General features: G+C 37.4%; 1 protein-coding gene across 6 annotated transcripts in view; it reads right to left on the bottom strand.

The window, feature by feature from the left end:
* The window catches only part of CDK14 (cyclin dependent kinase 14), a 614333-nt gene that overhangs the window by 423646 nt on the left and 167607 nt on the right, over positions 1-23080 (bottom strand). For all 6 annotated transcript variants that reach the window (XM_060633845.3, XM_060633844.3, XM_060633843.3 and 3 more), the window contains one exon: positions 17431-17525. In XM_060633845.3, the coding sequence (XP_060489828.1) occupies positions 17431-17525 (95 nt within the window). The remainder of the gene's footprint in view (positions 1-17430; positions 17526-23080) is intronic.

Genomic DNA, 23080 nt, shown 5'->3' with positions numbered 1-23080 from the left:
TCCTCCTTTATGAGAAAGACAAGGGTTATAAATGTGCTGGCAGGTCAGGAGTTATATTTGCCACATGAGTAGAATAAAAAAGGAGTAAGAGAAATAGGTATCATCAAATCTTGGGCTGATGTCCATAATGAGAAGGCAGCAATGGAATGGAAAATCCTGTCCAAAATAACTGTATCCAAAGAAAGGAAAAGGGAAGCAGTGAGTGTTCTATTCCACGCAGCCCCTTCTATGTGGAAAGCCACAAATCACCTGCGTGAAATGAGTGGAAACAGCTATGCTGTCACTGTGGAGTTGCCTGGAACAGTGGGGAATGTGGATGGCAAATGACTAAAGAGAAACGGCAACAGAGGCACAGAGGGAAGATACAAGAATCATAGGAGTAATTGACTCTGTACCCTATGGTTGATCATTAACAAAAGGGTAGAGTAAGCACAGATTTTAATTTTTTCTCAAAATAAATAAGTAAAAAAATAAAAGGAGATAAAAATTAAGAACTCAGCTCTAGAGGTGGGCTGACTGGGTCTGAGTCCTGGCTCTGCCACTTAGCTATGGGATTGTGGGCAAGTTACTCAATCTTTATCAGTTTCTGTATCTGTGAAAAGGGGGAAATAATCTCCTTTCAAAACTTTTCTAGGACTGTTATAAGAAACAAAGAAAAAGATCATAGCCAGCATTCATTTCACATCTACTACATTCGAAACCATGTTCTAAACACTCCAAATGCATTCATTCATATATATTCTTCACAGCTGTATGAAATCAATTCTAATATTTGCCCTATTTTCATAGGTGACAAGATGAAGCTTAGCCAAGTGTTCCATAATATTAGCTTAACTTCATGACCCTAAATTACAAAAAGAAAGGTAGTACTGAGAGAGAGAGAGAGAGAGAGAGAGAGAGAGAGAGAGAGATTCACAAAAATACAGTCATTAAAAAATCACAACTAGTATCAATGAAGAGAAAGGGGCCAAACAGAGAAACCCATGTGCTACACAGAGAGCTCAATGATGTAATTAGATTTTTTAAAAACACAAAAACTAAAAAGATACTTAACAATAATAATACTTTTATAGGTCTAAGTCCTCCATGAGATGAAACTGGCAATAAAAACAACTATTTCAGGAGCGCCTTGGTGGCTCAGTTGGTTAAGCATCTGACTTTGGCTCAGGTCATGATCTCACGGGTCATGAGTTTGAGCCTTGCGTTGGGCTCTGTGCCGACAGCTCAGAGCCTAGAGCCTGCTTTGGATTCTACGTCTCCCGCCCCTGCTCACTCTGTCTCTCTGTCTCTCTCTCAAAAATGAATAAATGTTAAAATATATATATAAAGCAACTATTTCAGATTGACATATTGTTAAAACATTAAAGAGGGAGACCCGTTATCAAAGACGTGTAATAAAGTTCAAACAACAGAGAAAATAGAGTTCTTCAAATTTCCTCATCAAGAATATACTTCAGAATATATATTCCTCATCAAGAATACACCTGGGTGGCTCAGTTGGTTAAGCATCTGACTTTTTTTTTCAAGCTTATTTATTTAATTTAAGAGAGACAGAGACAGCATGAGCTGGGGAAAGGGGCAGAGAGAGAGGGAGAGAGAGAATCCCAAGCAGGCTCCACACAGCCAGCACAGAGCCTGATGTGGGGCCTAAACTCACCAACCATGAGATCTTGACCTGAGCTTAAATAGAGAGTTGGCCGCTTAACTGACTGAGTCACCCAGGTGCCCTAAGATGCTGATTCTTGATTTCAGCTCAGGTCATGATCCCAGAGTCAGGGGATGGAGCCCCCATGTTGAGCTCCAAGCTGGACATGGAGCCTGCTTAAGATTCTCTCTCCCTCTGCCCCTCCCCACCCCCACCGTGTATGCATGGGTACTCTCTCACAGAAAGAAAGAAAGAAAGAAAAGAAAGAAAGAAAGAAAGAAAGAAAGAAAGAAAGAAAGAAAGAAAGAAAGAAAGAAAAAGTATATTTCATGTTTTTCCTTGGTCATTTTCTCTCTCTCTTTCACTGATGCCTGGGTCCTAATCTATATACATACCAGATTCTTTCCCATCTGTTTTAAAACTAAAATGACATCCTCTCCAGCATCTATAGTCTCCTGATTTGTTCATTTTGGCCACTCTGACTGGCGTGAGGTGATATATGAGTGTGGTTTTGATTTGTATTTCCCTGATAAGGAGTGACGTTGAACATCTTTTCATGTGCCTGTTGGCCATCCGGATGTCTTCTTTAGAGAAGTGTCTATTCATGTTTTCTGCCCATTTCTTCACTGGGTTATTTGTTTTTCGGGGGTGGAGTTTGGTGAGCTCTTTATAGATTTTGGATACTAGCCCTTTGTCCGATATGTCATTTGCAAATATCTTTTCCCATTCCGTTGGCTGCCTTTTAGTTGTGTTGGTTGTTTCCTTTGCTGTGCAGCCGCTCTGGAAAGCAGTGTGGAGGTTCCTCAGAAAATTAAAAATAGACCTACCCTATGACCCAGCAATAGCACTGCTAGGAATTTACCCAAGGGATACAGAAGTACTGATGCATGGGGCACTTGTACCCCAATGTTTATAGCAGCACTCTCAACAATAGCCAAATAAATTATGGAAAGAGCCTAAATGTCCATCAACTGATGAATGGAGAAAGAAATTGTGGTTTATATACACAATGGAATACTACGTGGCAATGAGAAAGAATGAAATATGGCCCTTTGTAGCAACGTGGATGGAACTGGAGAGTGTGATGCTAAGTGAAATAAGCCATACAGAGAAAGACAGATACCATATGGTTTCACTCTTATGTGGATCCTGAGAAACTTAACAGAAACCCATGGGGGAGGGGAAGGAAAAAAAAAAAAAAAAGAGGTTAGAGTGGGAGAGAGCCAAAGCATAAGAGACTGTTAAAAACTGAGAACAAACTGAGGGTTGATGGGGGGTGGCAGGGAGGGGGGGGGTGGGTGATGGGTATTGAGGAGGGCACCTTTTGGGATGAGCACTGGGTGTTGTATGGAAACCAATTTGACAATAAATTTCATATATTAAAAAAAAAAAGGAAATAAAAAAAATAAATAAATAAAAGACTGAAATTACTCAGAAAAAAAAAAAAACTAAAATGACGAAAAATACTTCTGTCCTTTCTTCTTTTCCTTCCCTTTGCTCCCCTGGTCCCTGCATTTCAGCCTCCATTCTTCCCCTCTCTTTAATCCAAAGCAATTAGGTCTCTATTCCCACTGGTCCCCTACACATACCAAACAAAAACTTTCGTAACTGCAAGTTTAGTGGATTCTTTTCAGAACTGCTCTTTTCAGGACCTGGCTGAGTTTTTCACATTATCACCCATATTCCTCTGCAACTCTCTGCCTTCCTCAGCATCTGGCTGGTCTTCTGGCTACCCCTCCAGTCAATCCTTCTCATATTCTTTGGTTCCTCTTTTATCCACTCTAACTATTGGTATTCTATTATTTCACCTCTTCTATTTCATTCAGAGATGAGATACATTCTATTTTAATAATCCTCCACGCTTTACTTTGGGCACAGTCCCAGGTGCCCTCAACTCTCCAGATCTTAGCACTAAAACCTTCCTGGGGACATAAGGCAAACAAAGACAACAAAAACAAAAACAAATACTCCCACTTAACTGTCACTCTGTTTAACCCAGCCCATTGCTTTCTCATTAGGAATTCAGCTTCCTCTGGAATCCCCAATAGGCCTTGTTCATAACATTTATTTGGTTTTTCAGTATCTCCATTTCCCTCTTACTTCTCCTAAGGGGTTTGATCATACAAAAAGCCTTTGGTTGCTTTTCTGCTTCCTCAGGGGCTTTTTTGTCTGTCTGTACCTGTGCTCGTTGCTAAGCTGCTTCAGAATTCACTCTCTTGTCTCACGCATCAGGCCAATAAGGAATGACTTCTATCTTATTCTCTGTTGAGTTACAACAGGGCTTTCAACTATTCATCGGAAGTTCCTTGTGTTTTACAATTTCCCCTCAACTCAGATAATGCTGGTGGATCTGTAGGATCATTGATTTAAATCCCTGAAAAGACAGACCGTTACAAATACAGCAATCCCAAGGAGACCATTTTGAACCAGAGACAGAATTATTTTTCAAATTTGCAAAAATTTGTTTATACAGGGAAATGTATGTTTGTTTACTCGAATCCCAGAAGAAAGAGAGCACATATTTGCTTGGTAATCAACCATTAAGCATGAAAAAAGTTTCATGTCTAAAATCTTTAAATTTCCTTTCTGTCTTGAGATTTTTTTTTTAAGCTCAGATATGTTTCTGCATAAAAGTCACTGAACGAGTAATAATTGTTTTTCCATTTTCAGATTCTACTGACAAAGGTAGATATCACTCTCCATCCAGTTCATTATAATGAGGCAACAAACGAGAGCCTGAAGTTGAAATTCCCAGGAAACCCAAACATACTTAAGGAAAGAATAAGATCAAGCCTCACTCCTTTCTCCAAAGCCTTCTTTTCTGATCTTGGCCTACCAGATGTCATATTCCTCAAAAATCACCCTAAAATCAACAGTGTCTACTATCCAAATTTTGCACTTGATTACTTTACGTAGTTTATCATTCTAGATTTTTCAAGTACTTGCCATCTCTCCATTATTATAATAGTATAGTATACTCCTTTTGTATGCATCGATGCTAAATAAATTATAAGCATCTGACTAAAACTCACTGATGCTTTGAGCTCTAACAGCATTTGATTTCACCCAAGTCTTAGCTTCCTCATTAATTCCTATTTCAAATTTCCAGCATTTCCACTATCTTGAATTACTCTGAGCTATCATCTATATTATGAGCAGTAAGGGATCTGAGTAGGTCATTTGAATTTTAGAATGATGTTTCTATTTCACAAAAATCATGACATCTAGACTCCTTTCCTTGCTGTTCAAGAGAATGTGCTGTACCTAAAGGTTATTAATCAGCCATGAAACTTCTTAAATTAATTGACAAATCCTTCATTAGAGATTCAATGACAATTACAAACAAATTTTAAAAAGCTCCCTAAGGTTCATGGAAATTAACATTTCTAATTACTCAGTTGAATTTCATAATAAAATACCTTAAACAAATTATGTTTTTTGGCAAAATGCTTTATCAAGTCTCTAGAGGAATAAAGCATTATATAAGTAAGGTGATCGTATATTTTATCATCCAAATGGAGACACTAAATGGTAAAAACATTGAATTTGTAAAAAGAAATGCTATTAATAACAACACAAAGACAACAAGCAAAAACCAGGACTGTCCTAGGCAAACCAGGACATAAGGTCCCCTCTATACATGGCACCTAAACACCAAACTGAGTCCTTGTTCTCAAGAATATGTCTAAAATTTAGTGAGTTTAATACAAAAAGGTGTCAGAGAATATGTGGTCAGAAAAGATAACTGGAAGAACTCTGTGCAAAGGTGAGAGCAAAGATGTAACTCTAGACTAAAATGACACCCAAATTGTATTGTGCGGTATTAAAACATAGCCCCACATTCTCTGATATTCCTCGTTGAGAGGTACAGTCTATGTTTCCCACTCTTGAATCTGGTCTCTCAGAACACTGGATCAATAAAGTAGGTGAAAGTGACACTGCCCCAGCTCTGGGCACTGGCCTTAACATGTCGGCAGCTTCCACTTGCTGTATCTCGGTAGTGCTGTTTAGATCACCTATTCCTCACTGATCTCTTTGCCCGTTTGATCCATCAGTTACTGACACAAGGGAGTTAAATGGATTTGTCCACTTCTCCTTTCAGTTCTATCAGCTTTTGCCTCCCATAGTTTGACACACATTAAGAATCATTATGTCTTCTTGTGAAATTAATACCTCTATCATTATATGATACCTCTTTTTATCCTCATGGGCTTCTGAATCATCAGGAAGTGTCTACTCAGTCTGAAATTAATATAACTACTCCAGCTTTCTTTCAAATAGTGTTAGTATGGCATTTTTTTTCCTATATCAATTTACCTTTAATCCAAGTCTTTATATTTAAGGTAGGTTTCTTATAAACAACATAGAGTTGGGTCTTGTTTTTTAATCCACACTGACAATCTCTGCCTTTTAATGGTTGTATTTAGACCAACTATACCCTAAGTGATTTGGACATAGGTATATTAATATCTACCTTGTTTGTAACTGTTTTTATTGTATTTGTCCTTTTTTTGTTTATTCCTTTTCTGCTTCCTGATTTTAACTGAGCATTTGATATGATTCTATTTTATATCTTCTTACCATATCAATTTTATTTTTTGAAATCTTCACAGTGGTTGTCCTTCACAGTTGCACATTTCTAAGTCTAGTTTCAAATAATACTGTATCAGTCATGTGTAACTTTGTACCTTCTAACAGAGTGCTCTCCTTGCCATCACTCACCCCGTGTGATACTGCTGTCACAGATTTCACTTACCCAGATGCTATAATCACCCAATACATTGTTGCTATTATTGCTTTAAATACACATTGCATTTCTACTTGGACTAGATGAGAATAAAAGATTGTACGTTACGTTTCTTTACTCCTTCTCAGACACTCTTTATAAAGATCCAAGTTTCTAACCTGTATCATTTTCATTTTGCTTAAAGTATTTTTAAAATTTCTTAAAAAAACAAGTCTACTGCCAATGAATTCTCTTCAGTTTTTAGAGAAGACTTCTATTTCTCCTTCACCTTTGAAAGGCATTTATTGGATATAGAATTCTAAATTGGTGATTTTAAAAACTATTTTCTTAAGTATTTCACACCATTCCCTTCTTGATTTCATGGTTTCAGATGAGAAGTCTGATGTAATTCTTATCCTTGCTCCTCTGTAGGTAAAGTATTTTTTCTTCTAGCTTCATTCAAGATTTTCTCTTTGCCTCTGTTTCTCTGCAGACTGAATAGGATATGCCTAGGTGTAGGGGGATTTTATTTTTGTTTTTCAGTTTTGTTTACACATAAGTATATACTTGGTGTGCTCTGAGTTTCATGGGTCTGTGGTGTGGTGTCTGTCATAAATTCTGGAAAAGTCTTCTGCTATTTTTACCTTAAATACTTCTGCTCGATTCTTCTGCTGGTATTCCAATTATGCATGTCTTACACTTTTTGATATTATCCCACAGTTCTCAGATGTTCTATTTTCTTTTATATAAATTTATTTATTTATTTTTAGAGAGAGACAGTGAGTGGGGGAAGGGAAGAGAGAGAGGGAGAGGAAGAATCCCAAGCAGGCTCCATGCTGTCAGCACAGAGCCCTCTGCAGGACTCCATCCCATGAACCATAAGATCACGATCTGAACCAAAATCAAGAGTCAGATGCTTTAACCAACTGAGCCACCCAGGCGCCTCTCAGATGTTCTGTTTTTCTTTTTCTTCTTCTTCTTTCTCGCATTTCAGCTGAGGAGGTTTTTGCTGACCTGTATTCATGTTCTTTGACCCTTTCTTCAGCTGCATCTACTGAGTACATCAAAAGTATCTTTCATTTCCGTTATAGCAGTTTTTTTTTAATTCTCTTTTGATTCTTTCTTAGATTCTTTCTCATTTCTCTGTTTACATTACCCATCTTTTCTTGCATTTTGTCTACTTTTTCCACTTGAACTCTAAATATATTAATCACAGTTATTTTAAATTCCCTCTCTGATAATTCCAACATCTGTGCCATATCCGAGGCTGGTTGTGATGACTGTGTTGCCTCTCCAGGCTGTATTTTTTTCTAACCTTTTGGAATGCCCTATAACTTTGTGCTAAAAGCCAAACATGAGGATTTATGTTAACCCGGCTAAGAGTTATGCTGTGTTTACTGTTCACTGTAACAATAGGTACCAGAGACTTCAAATTATTCTAGTGTTGCTGTTTTTTTACTCCTCCTGACTTGAGGTTTCCATTAGTACTCCTCTTCACGGAGAGTCTGTGTCTTGCAACTCTCAGCTATCACCTGCTGTTATTATGCTGGAACCCTGTTGGCATTGTGGTAATATATGAGGGAGTGTGAACATTCTCAAATCTTCTGAGTGAGTCTGATTTCTTTTAGTGAGCCTGCAACATGGGATGTGACCTTCACAAGCGTTTCTCCAGTGGCATAGCTCTTCTTTTTTCCCTTTCAACCCCCTACTTCCTTCCCTGACTGCAGTGTTCCCAATCTACTTCCTTGAGGCCCTGACCATTACTGACTCTGGTTTTCCCCACTTATGTGAGGCAGAAAGGCTGGAAAGAGTCTGAGTGGGAGAGACTCCCTTCCACCACCTTTGATAAGGCTTCTAGCAAAGATTTTTCCCCACAGAACAGGTTTCTGTGATGGATAACACTCTGGGTGAATCTGATGGTGATTATTCTTCCTCTTCCCATACCAGAGCAACAAGGGGATTTTCCATGATTTCCACTGTGAGAACCCTATGGGGGTTCCTGGAGGCAAAGCCCAAGAAAGTGTGGGGACATCCCTAAGACTATGGCCCCCAAGAGTTTTCACCCTCATGCTAGACCACACCCATTCCCCATCAACGCATAAAAATTACCAAGTATCCTTCCCAGTTTATGGCTCCACCAGCTTGTGCTCCCACTGAGGATATCTGGGCTATGTCTATCTGGATATGTCTGTCTCTCCAGAGTTTAGTACAGCAGTTTGCCCTGTGGCCTCCATTCTCTGATGAACTGAACCAAAGTTGCTGACGTTCAGCTCACCTAGTCCTTTCTCCTTGTAAGAATGGGAGCATCAGCTTCCAAGCTCTTTATATGTTGGAACTGAAGCTAAAAGTCTTACTTCCTATGTTCTGGGATGCTCACTCAGAGAACCCAGAGAACTCTAAGAGAGCCCAAGCCACATGAAGAGTCAGCACCAACTTGCCAGCCATGTAAGCCATGCTGGCAACGGATCCCTTGCATCTCATTCAACTGCACAAAATGATAGCAAATGAAGAAGAAACAAACTTTTCCCACCCTTCTCCAATTGCAGATTCATAAGCAAAATAAATGATAGCTGCTGTCTTAAGTCTCTAAGTTTTGGGGTGATTCCTTTTGCAATAATATATAAGCAGAACATTCCTAACATGATCTTCAAGGCCTTGCAGATTTCTCAAAATTCAATTCACACCAATCTCCCCTGAACATACCCCATGTCACATGGGGCTCTTGGCATCTGTACAACACACCAAGCTTTCCTTGGGGTCTGTCCCTACACTTTACCTGGTTGGTCACATCTTATTCAGATCTAAGAGTAAATGTCCCCTCCTCAGCAAGGCTGCCACTGTCCATCCATATAAAGCAGGCTTATTGCTCACCCCTCCTTCCATGCAAATTACCCACCACTCTCTATCTTAATTCTTTCTCATAGCTCTCTTTTCTTTTATGCAATTTAAATTACAGATGTGTCTGCTGACTTAATTAGTTTTTTTCTCCCCTACTAAGCAGCATAGGCAGCATAAAAAGAAGAACTTAGTTTTGCTTACCATTACATATCAATTCCCTGGCCCAGTACACAGAACACACCAGGGTCTTGGTAAATGCCTCTAAAGGAGGAAGCTCTTTTACTAGGCATGGAAGGAAGGAAGGAAGGAAGGAAGGAAGGAAGGAAGGAAGGAAAAGGGAGGGAGTGAGGGAGGGAGAGAGAGAGGAAGAAAGAGAGAGGGAAGGGAAGGGAAAAAAGGAAGGAAGGAAGGAAGGAAGGAAAAGGGAGGGAGTGAGGGAGGGAGAGAGAGAGGAAGAAAGAGAGAGGGAAGGGAAGGGAAAAAAGGAAGGAAGGAAGGAAGGAAGGAAGGGAAAGGGAGGGAGGGAGAGAGAGAGAGGAAGAAAGAGGGAGGGAAAGGAAGGGAAAAAAGGAAGGAAGGAAGGAAGGGAAAGGGAGGGAGAGAGAGAGGAAGAAAGAGGGAGGGAAGGGAAGGGAAGGGAAGGAAAGGGAAGGAAAGGGAAAAAAGGAAGGAAGGAAGGAGGGAAGGAAGAGAGAGGGAGGGAGGGAGGGAGGGAGGAAGAGAGAAAGAGGGAGGGAAGAGAAGGGAAAAAAGGAAGGAAGGAAGGAAGGAAGGAAGGAAGGAAGGAAGGAAAAAGGAAGAAAAACATGAACTGCCTCTATGCACTCCTTGTTCAGACAATGGCTTCTCGACCTTGGCCCTATTGACACTTTGAGCCAAACAATTATTTCTTGTGAGAGGCTGTCCTATTCATTTGTAGGACATTTCACAGCATCCCCTGCCTCTTGATGCCAGTAACACCACCACCACTCCCTCAGTTGTGAAAAACAAAACTGTTTCCAGATGTTTCAAATGTCTCCTGGGGAGCAAAATCAAGAACCAGTTGAGAACCACTGATTTAGAATGGAAAGATGCTACTTTCCCAGCATCCTGGTTGAAACTAAAAGAATCACGATAATAATGAAGCAACTCAGGGATGTGGATATGCTTTAAACTGAAACCAATCTTATCCATATATCCTTCTCCTGGCCCTCCTCAGAAACCACTTAAACTGAACCATAGGGGCGATATCCAAGATGCCTGGACATTACAATAATTGGAAATTCCACACTTTTTCAAAAAATTCCTCCACTAACCAAAAAAATGCTTCAATTTTCACCAGCTGGGCATGTCTGATATATGACCACAATTCTGAAGACATCAAATATCACAGATTCTTTTGAGGGTCTCCAAATCAAATGATCAAAGAACTCTGATAATAAAAATGGCTAACAGAGACCAATACATTTAAACATTGTCTAACAGGAAAGTTATTCCTATACCATTTAGTCTAGTAATGGAAATCATACTTCTCGCCTAAACAGTATCCCCATTGTCACTTTTGTCAAAAAGATTAGGCATTGTTTGTTTATCTGCTGCAAACTAAATGAAACCAGCTGTGCCAATGAACCAGACTCCAATGCCTTGTCTTCTTCCTCTAAAGGAAGTCAGAGCTGAATCTGCAATAAGAAGAGACTTTAGGGTTTTTAGAATTAGTAGATGTGGTGGGTGGGCTATTATCCTCCTTGGCTTAGGTAAGGATAAGAATTCTATTTTTTCAACTTTCACCTAGACACAAAGAACCCTGGATCTGAAAGGTAAAAGGAATAAACTCATTTACTTCCTTAGCTTTTTTCTTTTTAATCCAGTTCCTCTAGTCGTACATACGTTGTAACGCTGTATTTTGTGCCTTAAATTATAAGCTAACACTGACAACATTATCATACTATGATGCCATTTTCATACCCTGTGATTAATAATGTGGACACAGGCTCGATCTTTAATGCAAATGGTGATAATAAGCTTTGGCCTGCGGACTCAAAGTCTAAAAGAAAATCAGAGCAGGCCTAATGAGAAACAGAGACTGGGCCTCGGGAGCATCCTGCAGCAGAGCTCATAAAATGTAATCAGATTTGTCTCTTTTGTACAGAGTTCCCATTTGTGGGTAGGCAGCCTCTCAGGATGCTAGAAATCAGCATGACAATCCAGGTGTCAACACTTAAGATGGAAACTTCAGTGAACCCAGAGTTCAGTGTTTTCCATCTGGGGATTTCTGATTTTTAGAATTCTTCAAACTCCTCCTGATAGTGTTTCAATGGAGTTGACCTTCAGGGCAAGCAGTAAGAGCCACCTCTTTAATCTCACATATTCTGAAAAGGTGGTTAACTGCCACAGCCTTTCTTCTTGCTGCTGCTTGTTTTAATTAACAGCATTTCTTCCCCCTATTTCTCCTGGGGCTTTCAAGAGCTCTTTGAAATGTGTTTAGTATAGTTCAGTCTTGGTTTGGCATAGTCTCTCAATTTATGAGGTCGTTTCATTCAAGTTCAATTATTCAGCACAAATTGGCAGAATGAAATGCTAAAAGAAGATTGGCACTTTCAATCACATAAATCTCATGTTACATAAAGTGAGCAAATTCCTCCATTGTTCTTATTGACCTCTGAGATAACAATTTATGGCTGGCACAAACCAGTGTGGGCAGGCTTCTCTGCTTAGCAGGCTCCCGCAGGAGTAAGGCTTTGGCAACATCACCTCAACAGAAACTGAAGATAAGCAGAAAAAAATGACCAGAAATCAGGACCATCTGTAGGCTGACTTGGTCTAAATAAGTCCAATGCTCTAATTCCAGAGATGGAACAAAGACCTGGCTTTTCCTTTTCTAAGTGACATGAAGTATGGGAAAATCAAAAGCCTCACATCCTCCCTAGATAAGTAGGAAAGAAAGGAGAGGACTCTGTTCTAGACAAAAGGAAAGGTTCATAACTTCTCAGCACTCGTGGCAGGTGCAGAAACCTGAGACGGGGGGCGGGGGGAGGTGGAGAGCTCAGGTGTCTAAGAGAGACTTGGGTGTACTCTGCCTACAGATTCCAGTTCATTGAGGAGCGTGTGGTCCCCACCACATCTCAAGACTGAGGTGCTGTGGTCACAGCTCTTATCTACATCAGCCAGGAATTTATGGGGACTCACACAGAAACGATCCATCAACCCTGACCAATTACATTGCTTAAAGCCAATTCCACTTTGGGGCACCTGGGTGGCTCAGACTCTTGATTTTGGCTCAGGTCATGATCTCAGGATCAAGCCCCGCATATGATTCTGTGCAGACAGTCTGCTTGGGATTTCCTCTCTCTCTCTCTCTCAAAATAAATAAGCTTAAAAAAAAACCAGTTCAACACTTAAACATAATATTTTTTGCTTAATCAAAATTTGCACAATAATCCAAATGAATCAGTTTGCTTTTACTTTAACAAATTCAGTGGAAAGTCTGACAACAAAGGGTGAAAGTCTCACTATATTTGCTTGGAGACCACAGCCCAAGACAACTGTCCCAAGGATTCCTATGAATACACACAGTGATGAGGGAGGCTTGATTTAAAAGCAATGAGGCTTAGCATTATCCTCTGCAGTTCCATCCATGCCGTTGCAAATGGCAAGATTTCATTCTTTTTTATGCAAAGCAAGTCAAAGAAAGACAAATACCATATGATTTCACTCATATGTGGAATTTAAGAAACCAAACAAATGAGCAAAGGAAAAAAAGTAAGCGAGATTGAGAGAGAGAAAAATCAAGAAACAGACTCTTAATTATAGAGAACAAACTGATGGTTACCAGAGGGGAGGTGGCTGGGGGGATGGGCTAAGCAGGTGATGGGGATGAAAGGAGAGTACTTGTCTTGATGAGGACTGGGTGATGTATGGGAGTGGTGAATTACTATATTGTATACCTGAAAAGAACATAACCCTGTATGCTACCTGGAATTAAAATAATTTTTTTTAATTAAAAAAAAAAATAAAAGCACATGAGACTGTGAGTTTGATCAGTCACCCCTGGAGAGAACATATTTTAAATGCTTTAGTCAACATCATCCTCTCTTTCTTCCTTTTGAAAACCCCATGCCATTTTACCTGGGCCTTTTGTTACTGTATTCTAGCTCATATCAAATATACTACATTCTAACTTCTATAGAGTTAGGTATGTGGACCATCTGCCTTCAAGACTGTGGAGTCTCCTAAGGTTAGAATCCACATGTGATTCATCTCTTCTTCACCTACAGTATAAAAAGGGCATAAAAACAACATAATAAACACTTGTCATTGGTTGAATAAGCTCAAAAAAATGTTAACAAGTCTCTTAATATATACAAGTCCCTGGGATAGGGAGCCTGAATGGTTCAGTCGGTTGAGTGTCCGACTCTTGGTTAAGGCTCAGGTCATGATCTCACAACTCATGAGTTTGAGCCTCAAGTCACACTCCACATTGATGGCTTGGAGCCTGCTTGGGATTCTCCGTCTCCCTCTTTCTCTGCCCCTCTCCTGCTCATGCTCACGTGCACACGCTCTCTCTCTCTCTCTCTCAAAATTAAATAAATAGACATTTTAAAAAAATCCCTTCAAAGGTCCCTGAAAGCTAAAAAGATGATTTTGAGGTTCTAAAGACAATTTTAAATGCAAAATATTATACAATGCATAATTTCTTTAATCTTATATTAAATGTTACAGGGATTTAAAAGAGAGAACATAATCAGGAAACCAAACCAGGATAGAGATCAGTAGTCAGAGTGATGATAAAATGTCTCCCTTCCTCAAATATGAACACACACACACACACACACACACACACACAGAGAGAGAGAGAGAGAGAGAGAGAGAGAGAAAGCATCTTCAAATGGAAGAACACTGGTTTAAAAAAAACAATCTCTACTCAAATATGAAAATGTGGGAAGTCCAAAGCTTTTATTAAAAAAATTAAAAAGCTTAGTTGTGAGTGTTGTATGTTGACATGATTGCAGTACCAGTCATATTCTTTAGAACCAAGCTCATTATCAACAGGGCTACACAGTATAGAAATCTTAGTCAATTTCTCCCCAATCTATATGTCTCTACAAGAATAAGAAGCTGAAAACAATTCAAGGTAATAAAAAGCCTCTCTATTCCTTCTAAATTTTCAAAACTATAGCTAACAGCAACTCCATCTAAGTCAACAAGTACACAAACTTTTTGGGGGTGGAGAGGACAATATCTTTTGATTGTATTATTTAAAGAAGAACTATGAAATAAAAGATGACATAATATATACCATAAGTAGTAAAAAAAAAATACACATACTGTCATAAATTTAGTGCCAAATTAGTGAGGTTTGAAATGCACAAGTGTTATGGATTGATTATGTCCTCCAAAAAAGGTATATTGGAGTTTTAGTCTCTAATACCTCAGAATGTGATGTAAGTTCTTTGGAAATAGGGTCTTTACAGAGGTAATCGAGTTACAATGAAGTCATTAGGGTGGGCCCTAATCCAATATGATCTCTGTCCTTACAAAAAGGGAAAATTTGGATACAGACACACACACACACACACACACACACACACACACACACACACACACACACACAACATCATGGGAACATGAAGGCAGAGATTGAGGTGATGCACCCACAAGCTAGAAGTGCCAAAGATTGCCAGCACACTGCAGAGACTAGGAGAGAAACAGGGAACAGATTCTCCCCTACAGAACCAACCCTCAGAAGGCACTAACTCTGCCGACACTTTGGTCTTAGACTTTTAGCTTCCAGAACTGTTAAAATACAAGTTTTTGTTGTTTAAGCCACCCTATATGTGGTACTTTGTTTGGGCAGCCCCAGCAAATTAATACAATGAGGTTCATGGCAAAATCCAAACTTGACACGTGTAAATCAAGGCATATATGTAAAATGCTCACAGACTAAAAAATAGTGAGATCCCTACAAATGCCAGGCAGTTTTACCGCAAGACAATGATAGCTGCTCTCAGAGAAGATGCAAAAGATAACGTTTAAACATAGAGGCAGGGGTGCAGACATTGCTGGGAGAATGGTGAGGAGTCACAACACTTGGCTGGCTATTTAAATTACAGCAGTTCAGGGGACACATCAAACAAACTCAGCTCTCAAGCCTTACTAGAGGCACCTAACTATTGTGCTCTGGCCTAACCCCACCACCTTCAAGCAAGCAAGCACAGACAGCCTGTCATCTCTTAAAGCAGGTGAGTGGTCAATGGCTTTCATCTCCAGCTGGAGGAAATTAAATGCTGCATGTGACCAGCAGCCTTGAAACTGCTTGAGAAATGCTGACGAGATATATTTAGGCCTGCTGGAGTGAAGAGTATTAACTGTCCAGAACTGTCCTTCTCAAAGATTGCAGATACTTAAAAGGCAGTCTTTTCTTTTATTCAAGCATAATAAATGAAGGATTTTTCAACTATCTCCAAGATTTTGACATCAATCTTACAGTTAAACATTTAATAGAGTTATTAACTTACACTTGGATATCAGCTGAGTATATCTTTTTTGGGAAGGCACTTCAAAGTAATTGGTGTGTTTCCTTATAATGAAATAATATGTTTGCTTCTATTTGATTCATGATTACCACAAGCCAGAGCATATGTGAGAACCATCTGGAATATTCAACAAGGACCAAGGCTTTCCAAGGCAGGCCTTATACTGTTGAAGCAGTGTTGTGTAATGGTTAGGAAAAGAATGGCTTCAAACCAGAGAGATGTGAGACAAAAAAAAAAACTTTGCCACTAACCAACTGTACACACTTGGACAAGTAACTAAAACCCGTCACGCACCAGGATTCCTAGTCAAATGGAGATGATAATAATAGGAACTATCTTATAGGACATTGTGAGGAATAAGTAAGAGAATGGATATGATATATGATATACATTACACAGAATAATTGCTTAATCCAGTGTAGTTATCCTTATATTATAAACATTAAATGTAAGTAGTTTTTATAAATTAGAGAAATCAATATTTTTCCTTAAGAAAGAATATAAAGTTTGACATACAACTTCTATTGAAATTTGCTCAACAATACTCAATAATGCTCAAGCACCCTAGTTAAGTCATTGACAGCCCTCTAGACTTGGTTTGGTTTTTTATTCCCCATCATGTTGATTTTTCATTCAAATTTTTAAAAAAGACTTTTTTTGCAAATATCTAAAATCCCAAAGTTAATACTACTATTTTTGACTTCTATTATTCCTGCATCCTTACTTACATATCTTCCTTTGTCAGAAGTATTTCTTCATCCTCTTAAAAACCATAAGCAAAGGTATAAGACTACATTCCAGAAAAGCCAAAGATTAACAAAATTGCCAAAATTTCTAATTATATGTTTAGAATGATCCTTCATTCTGTGTAATTAATTAGGTTAAAGTTTCCTATCTTCCATAATAACTTAAAAGGGACAAAAACAGGGATGGTTCAGAAAATTATTTTTCAACATTATTTGGTAATAAGGTTATTAAGGTAAAACAAGGCTTGAATCTCCTACAGTTGTTTGAAAAATAGCATTATATTTCTACATGCCACTGAATACAGTAACTCTGTGCTCTTAATCAATAAGAGAGAGGGAGGAGGCCTATCAGAAACATAGAGGGTAAGCTCTTTAAGAATACAAATTTGTGCCTGACCGCAGGATAGCATGAGGGTGGGGGTGGAAGACAAGAACAGGAGGGAAGGGTTGTTTCTCCAAAGTGAAAACTATATGTAGCATGATGCCAAAGTACACAGGTAGGAAAAAAGAAAAAGTTTGTGTTTCTTTTAAATTTAGTGACTTCTGAAAGATGAAGTAAAAGTTCAATCTAAAAAGACACAAGGATGGCTAATACATTTAGCTTTGTCAAATCAGTACTCTTCTTCATAAGCAAACATTAAATCACCAAGAGAAATTAATCGTATCATTCACCTGGAAATGAATTCTCATTCTAGGGTTTCGGCTCCAATGTCAGGGGGGGAGGGTAGGGCAGAAAAGATAAATTGGACAAGTCTGCAAACTGTTTGCTAGCAGAGAAAACCAATTCTGCTGACTTTTACACTTCCTAAAACAACAACAACAAAAGCTGAGAGGGGAAAATCTATTGTCATTTTAAATGAGAATTAATTAAATAAATTATTTAATATTATTAACTATTAATAATTAGTATTGAGAGAGCAGGTACATTTTAAATGTGAAATATTCAAAAACGAATGAACTTACTTGCTTTTTCCTTTGTAAACTGTAGCATAAGATCCTTCCCCTAGTTTTTCCAGTTTTTCGTATGAGTCAGCTTTTCCAAATTTGGGGCTGGTTGGCTAAAAATGGAGCAGAGGGTAAACAAAACAGATTGTATCAAACTAATTAACAATAAATAGGCCAATTTTGCTAAAAATGTACAGATTCTGACTCTGTAAATAACTTTTTTCTAAGAATACTTATTCTAAAAAACAACATAACATCTATTCAGGATACAAAACTCAGAAGATGCAGGTGAACAGAACATAGGGTAGAAAGTTTAAATAAGCTATCCACCAAGACAGAACCACTGTTAATATTTTGACATCTCTCCACGTTGCTGCAAATGGCAGGATTTCACAGGAGGGCACTTGTTGGGATGAGCACTGGGTGTTGTATATAAGTGATGAATCACGGGAATCTGCCCCCAAAACCAAGAGCACACTGTATACACTGTATATTAGCCAACTTGACAACAAATTATATCAATATATATATATATTGATATATAGATATATATATATATTTTTTTGATACCTCTTCTTCCAGCACTATGTGCTAAAGACTGCTTTATTACATAAAAGTAGGATTACACTATACATACTGAGTGTAATCTGCTGTTTTTTCCACTCGATATATTATGAGTATTTTCCATGTCATTATATAATCTTCTAAATTAGGGCTGGCTAATCCAACCTACCACCTGTTTATCTCACAAACTTAGAAAAGTTTCTACTTTTTAATGGGGGGTGGTGGTCAAAAGAAGAATAAAATTTCATAGCATGAGAAGACTACATATGAAAATCAAATTTTAATGTCCACAAAGTTTATTAGAGTGCATTCATGCATGTTCATATACACATAGTCTTATGACTTGCAAGCTATTACAGAGTCGCAGCTGCAACAGAGATGATATAGCCAACAAAACTGACACTATTTACTATCTGACCCCTGTTGCAAATCATGACTGTATAATATTCAGCCATTTAAAGGCTCCTCCAATATCTCTTAGCAATAATGCAAACAGATAATCAAAGACATATCAATCAGATATTACTCACTAACACAAAAGGAACTGTCTTATATATTATAAACCAGTCTTTAAGGTTTAGCTGCAGCAAAATAATTCTTCCTCAAGACATGGTACATCCCATCAAGACCATAAAAGTGCTGAGTGAGTAATCTCACTCTTACTGTCCCCAGCTCCTGCCTCAACTTTCACCAGACAGCAAGAAATGGGGAGTGTTGTCCTCCACGGGGCAAGTTATCAATTATTTTAATATCACTATAAAAAGGTAATATCAAAACATATCAGAAAATGATAATTATAAAAGGAATTAAAAGCACCTTAAGGGGATTATCGAATCTCAGAAATTTGCACAGAGGAGACAGCTGAGAGTGTGGGTATTTGGGCTAGAAAGGCAGAGAGAGTACTGAAGAAGCCATTACCCAGAGAAAGGATGGCAATCTCCCCCATCCCCAAGCTATAATCCCTGTCTCTCTCATACAATCACTAGAGATGATTTACAGGAAACAGAACAAACTGATAGCAATTCTCAAACACAAAAATGAGCATATAATCCAAAATCACAAATCATTTCAGGAAAACCAACACCTTGGAAAAAAAAGGTATAAAATTCAATGGGCAGATAAAGTAAAACCCTGATAATATAGTTGACATTGCAAAGAATAACTCTGAGTAAAAATAACCAGTATCATCAAAGAGATTTCAGAAGCTATCATATCCTTTAAGAAGAAACAATTAGAGATTTATTTAATGAATGAATTAAAATATTCAATGGGCAGTGAATAAAAGAACCAACATACATGAAAAGTGATATGAAAAGTGTTTGAACAGAATTCTCCCAGAAATGTTTAGGGGGAGGTGACATCTAAATAGAGAATTTATCCAACCAGGATATTTTAACACACAATAATGACTACAAAAATACAATTAAGCAACATTTTCAAAATAAACAGTGAAAATGATTTTGAATCACTAACAATATACTCAAAATAGTCTTCTCAGTGGGATGGAAAAGCTGCAATTTTACCACTTACAGAAGGAAAATCTAGATATAAAATTCTGTATTATCTCAATATAAGACATAGTTGGAATGATGGGGGAAGTGCAGAAAGGCAAGGAACACTAGGGAAAAAAAGAAGCATCAGCAGGTTGAGATTTCTTGAATTGGACATACTGCAGATACTGAGTAATGCCAAATGCATATGTTTTGGTATGTTTCTTAACTCTTAAAAGATAATCACAAAAATAACATGAATAAGACCTACAAGTCCCAAACAAATTAGGGACAAATGAATGGAAGAACACAATGTAATGAGGAGGAGGAGGAGAGTAAAAAGTGGAAAGTTAGAGGAGGGGGATGCTCAAGAACAAAACACGTTAAGTAAAAATTCATAAAATAAGGTTAAGTCTAAACATATCAATCACATCAACCAATAACCTTGATTACAATAAACATAAATGAACAAATTTCTTCTCTTAATAGAAACTTTTCAGACCAAAAAAACAAAGAAAGTCTAGCAATATGCTCTCCAGAAGAGACAGAATTAAAATAAGTAAACCTGAACATAAAGGAGTAAAGGGAAAATACAGCAAAAAAAAAAAAGTAATTTTACAAAATAGTGCATTAAAGCAATAATGAAGACAAACAAGATAGAATTCATAAAACAACAAATAGATTAAAGTTGTATACCCCATAAAAATGTATATTAGAATCCACAAAGAAATTTAATAATCATGAAGGAGTATGAGTCAATTAACATAGTTTTGGAATGTATCAAACAGCTGCTAATAGCAATAAAATGAGAAATTGTCAAATTCACAGTGATAATTGGCAACAAACATACATCACTCAGACATCAACAAAGCAAGCAAACAAATGAAGGATTTATAAGCTTGAATATTAGAATTACCACTTTAATCTAATACACATATTAATATATATTCCTTTCAAGCACACATTTTAATTCATTAAAAAATGACCATAGATTAAGCCACAAAGAAAATATCAATATTCAAAACTGCAGGAACATTTTAAGTTACTTTTTCTAAACACAATGCAATAAAATTAGCAATTAAGAACAAAGGGAAACATATATTTTAGGCATATGAGTTAAAAAGAAAATCAAAATTGAAAATTCATAAATAAATATGTGGCACTTAGGACATGACATTTTAAAGCCCAGGGAATACAGCCAAATCAATACGTACAAGAAAATGTACATATATATGAACATACAAGAAGAAAGGTTGAAAGTAATATGAATTAGACATAATAGGAGAAGATTAATAAAGACAACGGACCACGTATTCTTTTCTTCAAGAAACTTGTAAGGTATAAACATGTGTTGAGCTGAATCAAGTAAAACTTAATGGAAAATTACATTCAAAATCGCCTGACTAGTCCTGTGTGGGTTATGTTCTCATGCATTTTTCATCACCGGGAAACAGCTTGAGAATGTCACACTTTACCATCACCCTTCTGAGCCCAAGTTTTAAATAGAAATTTTAAAACCTATATTAAACTTCAGTATAAAATGATCTTCAATGGGGAAAATATTGTGTTCACAGTTCCACTCTAAATTATTTAAAATTAGAATGAAAAGTCTGTGTTTGCTTTTGTGCTCCTTTAAGAATAAATCTAATCTAAGTTAAAGAAAAAAGCAGCAGCAGAAAATTACCTCTTTACTATTAGGAGATAAACTGCTAATGCGTACTTATAGCAAGTACAAGACATAGTCACACAAAACTGGTACAAGAATGTGAAGTCAGTATTTTCTCTTCCTGAAAAGGCACAAATAATTTTCTAAAAATGATATATTTGATTCTTCATAAACTGTCTTATATATTAGAGCTGGTGTAATTGTTTTAGGATACAGATCACACTAAATGTACTACTTAAAGAAAGTGAATTGAGGAAATTAGAAAAACAAAGAGAATACACTTTCAAAAAAAAAAAAAAAAAAAACCAAACGAACACCCTCATTTGTCCATAAGAAAAATCAAGTAAAAGAAGATGCTAAATGGCACAAAGTGGTCTATTTATTTAATTAAATGGATTTGGATGCATTAACTGCCATGGTGAAAGTATACCCTATTAATACTGTGATGGCAGAAAATTAATATTTGCCACATTGGATGGTAAGACAATCAATGTTATTTTCCCTGTGAAACTGATGGATAGATTGTGGAAATACACTATAATCTAAGATCAATCATGCTAGCTTCATAGCTCCATTCACATGTAATGTCTCTCTAAACATTTCTATCTTCAAAAGAACGGGTCTATGGAATAGGCCATGTCTATGAGATAGTCTGAGCTTTAGTCTTGTAAAGTCAATCCCCTATTTTAAGTAAACAGAACCGTTCTGATCTCTAATTAGTATGCATAGAAATAAGGAATCCAACTGCTAAGTCAGCAAAGAGGCCAATAATAAAATACTTCCCATCAAATGAGTGAAATTAAGAATAATTCTGAAGGAACGGTCTTATTTTATTTGATAATTAAAGTTCAAGCCTTTGGTTTGTCTATTTTATTCTTGCAACTTTTTAAAATCATATTTAAGTAAAGATGCTAGATCAAACCAATATGTAGTTAGTACTAAATATTATCTTTGGCTCTTTGCTGTCAGGTGCATGAGTGGATTAGAAACAATTTTATGGGGCAACTATTCTCTGTTTATCACATCCTTAGAGTGCAGGCCTGAGATAGCACTTTAGAGAATTGGAAATACAGAGGGCTAATCAGCAATTACCAACCAATACTAACTTCACAGAGATGTGGAATTTAGTGAAATAATATAAATACATTTTTTTTAACAGAATAAAGGTACAGAGACCATCAATTGTCTGGACCAGTGGAGGGGAACATTGGCACAGATAATGAAAAAATGAAGATAATATTCCAGCTGAATGGTGTCTGCCACCCTGCCATGAAGGACATGCTCATGGCCCTTGCTAGCTCTAGTTCATGGTTTGTGTAATTTACAGTGACAGCTAGTTAATACCAAGTGTTTGCTATGTGCCTGGCTTTGAGCTAATCACTTCAAATACATTATCTAACTTTAATTCCTATAACACCACCCTGAGGTTGGTTCTGTTAGTATCCTCACTTGAACATGAGCAATTTAAAGACTGGAGAAGTAAAATAATTCATCTAACATCCTGTAGCTAATGGCAGAGCTAGAATTCAAACCAAGTTAATTAGAATCAAGAACCTATTTTCTTTACCACTACTGCACTGGAAGAATCTTCCCATGGAGACCTAACTCTCATGGAAGAGGCATTAAATTCTTCTTGAATTTATCATCTACTGAAACCCCATTCCTAGAAGCAGGGATGTGTTTTTTAACTATATTTTTATAAACCGCATGAGAATACTTCAATGTTCATTCTAATGACACCATGACACGGCTATAACAATGTCTGGAATTTCATACTGAATTCACTGAAAATGATTTTAACCTTCATAAATAACCCCTTGCTTAGCATTACTGATGATGCCCTAAATTGCAGGCAAACCACAATAACAATCACTGCACTACTACTGTATTATACTATAATTTTGAGAGTGGATGTGAGGGTAAGGTGGGAAGGATTCAATCAGAACCA

Source organism: Panthera onca, chromosome A2 (assembly GCF_046562875.1).
Source record: "Panthera onca isolate mPanOnc1 chromosome A2, mPanOnc1 haplotype 2, whole genome shotgun sequence".
NCBI lineage: Eukaryota > Metazoa > Chordata > Mammalia > Carnivora > Felidae > Panthera > Panthera onca.
The sequence above is the reverse complement of the archived record's forward strand: the minus strand, read 5'-3'. Positions and strand labels throughout refer to the sequence as shown.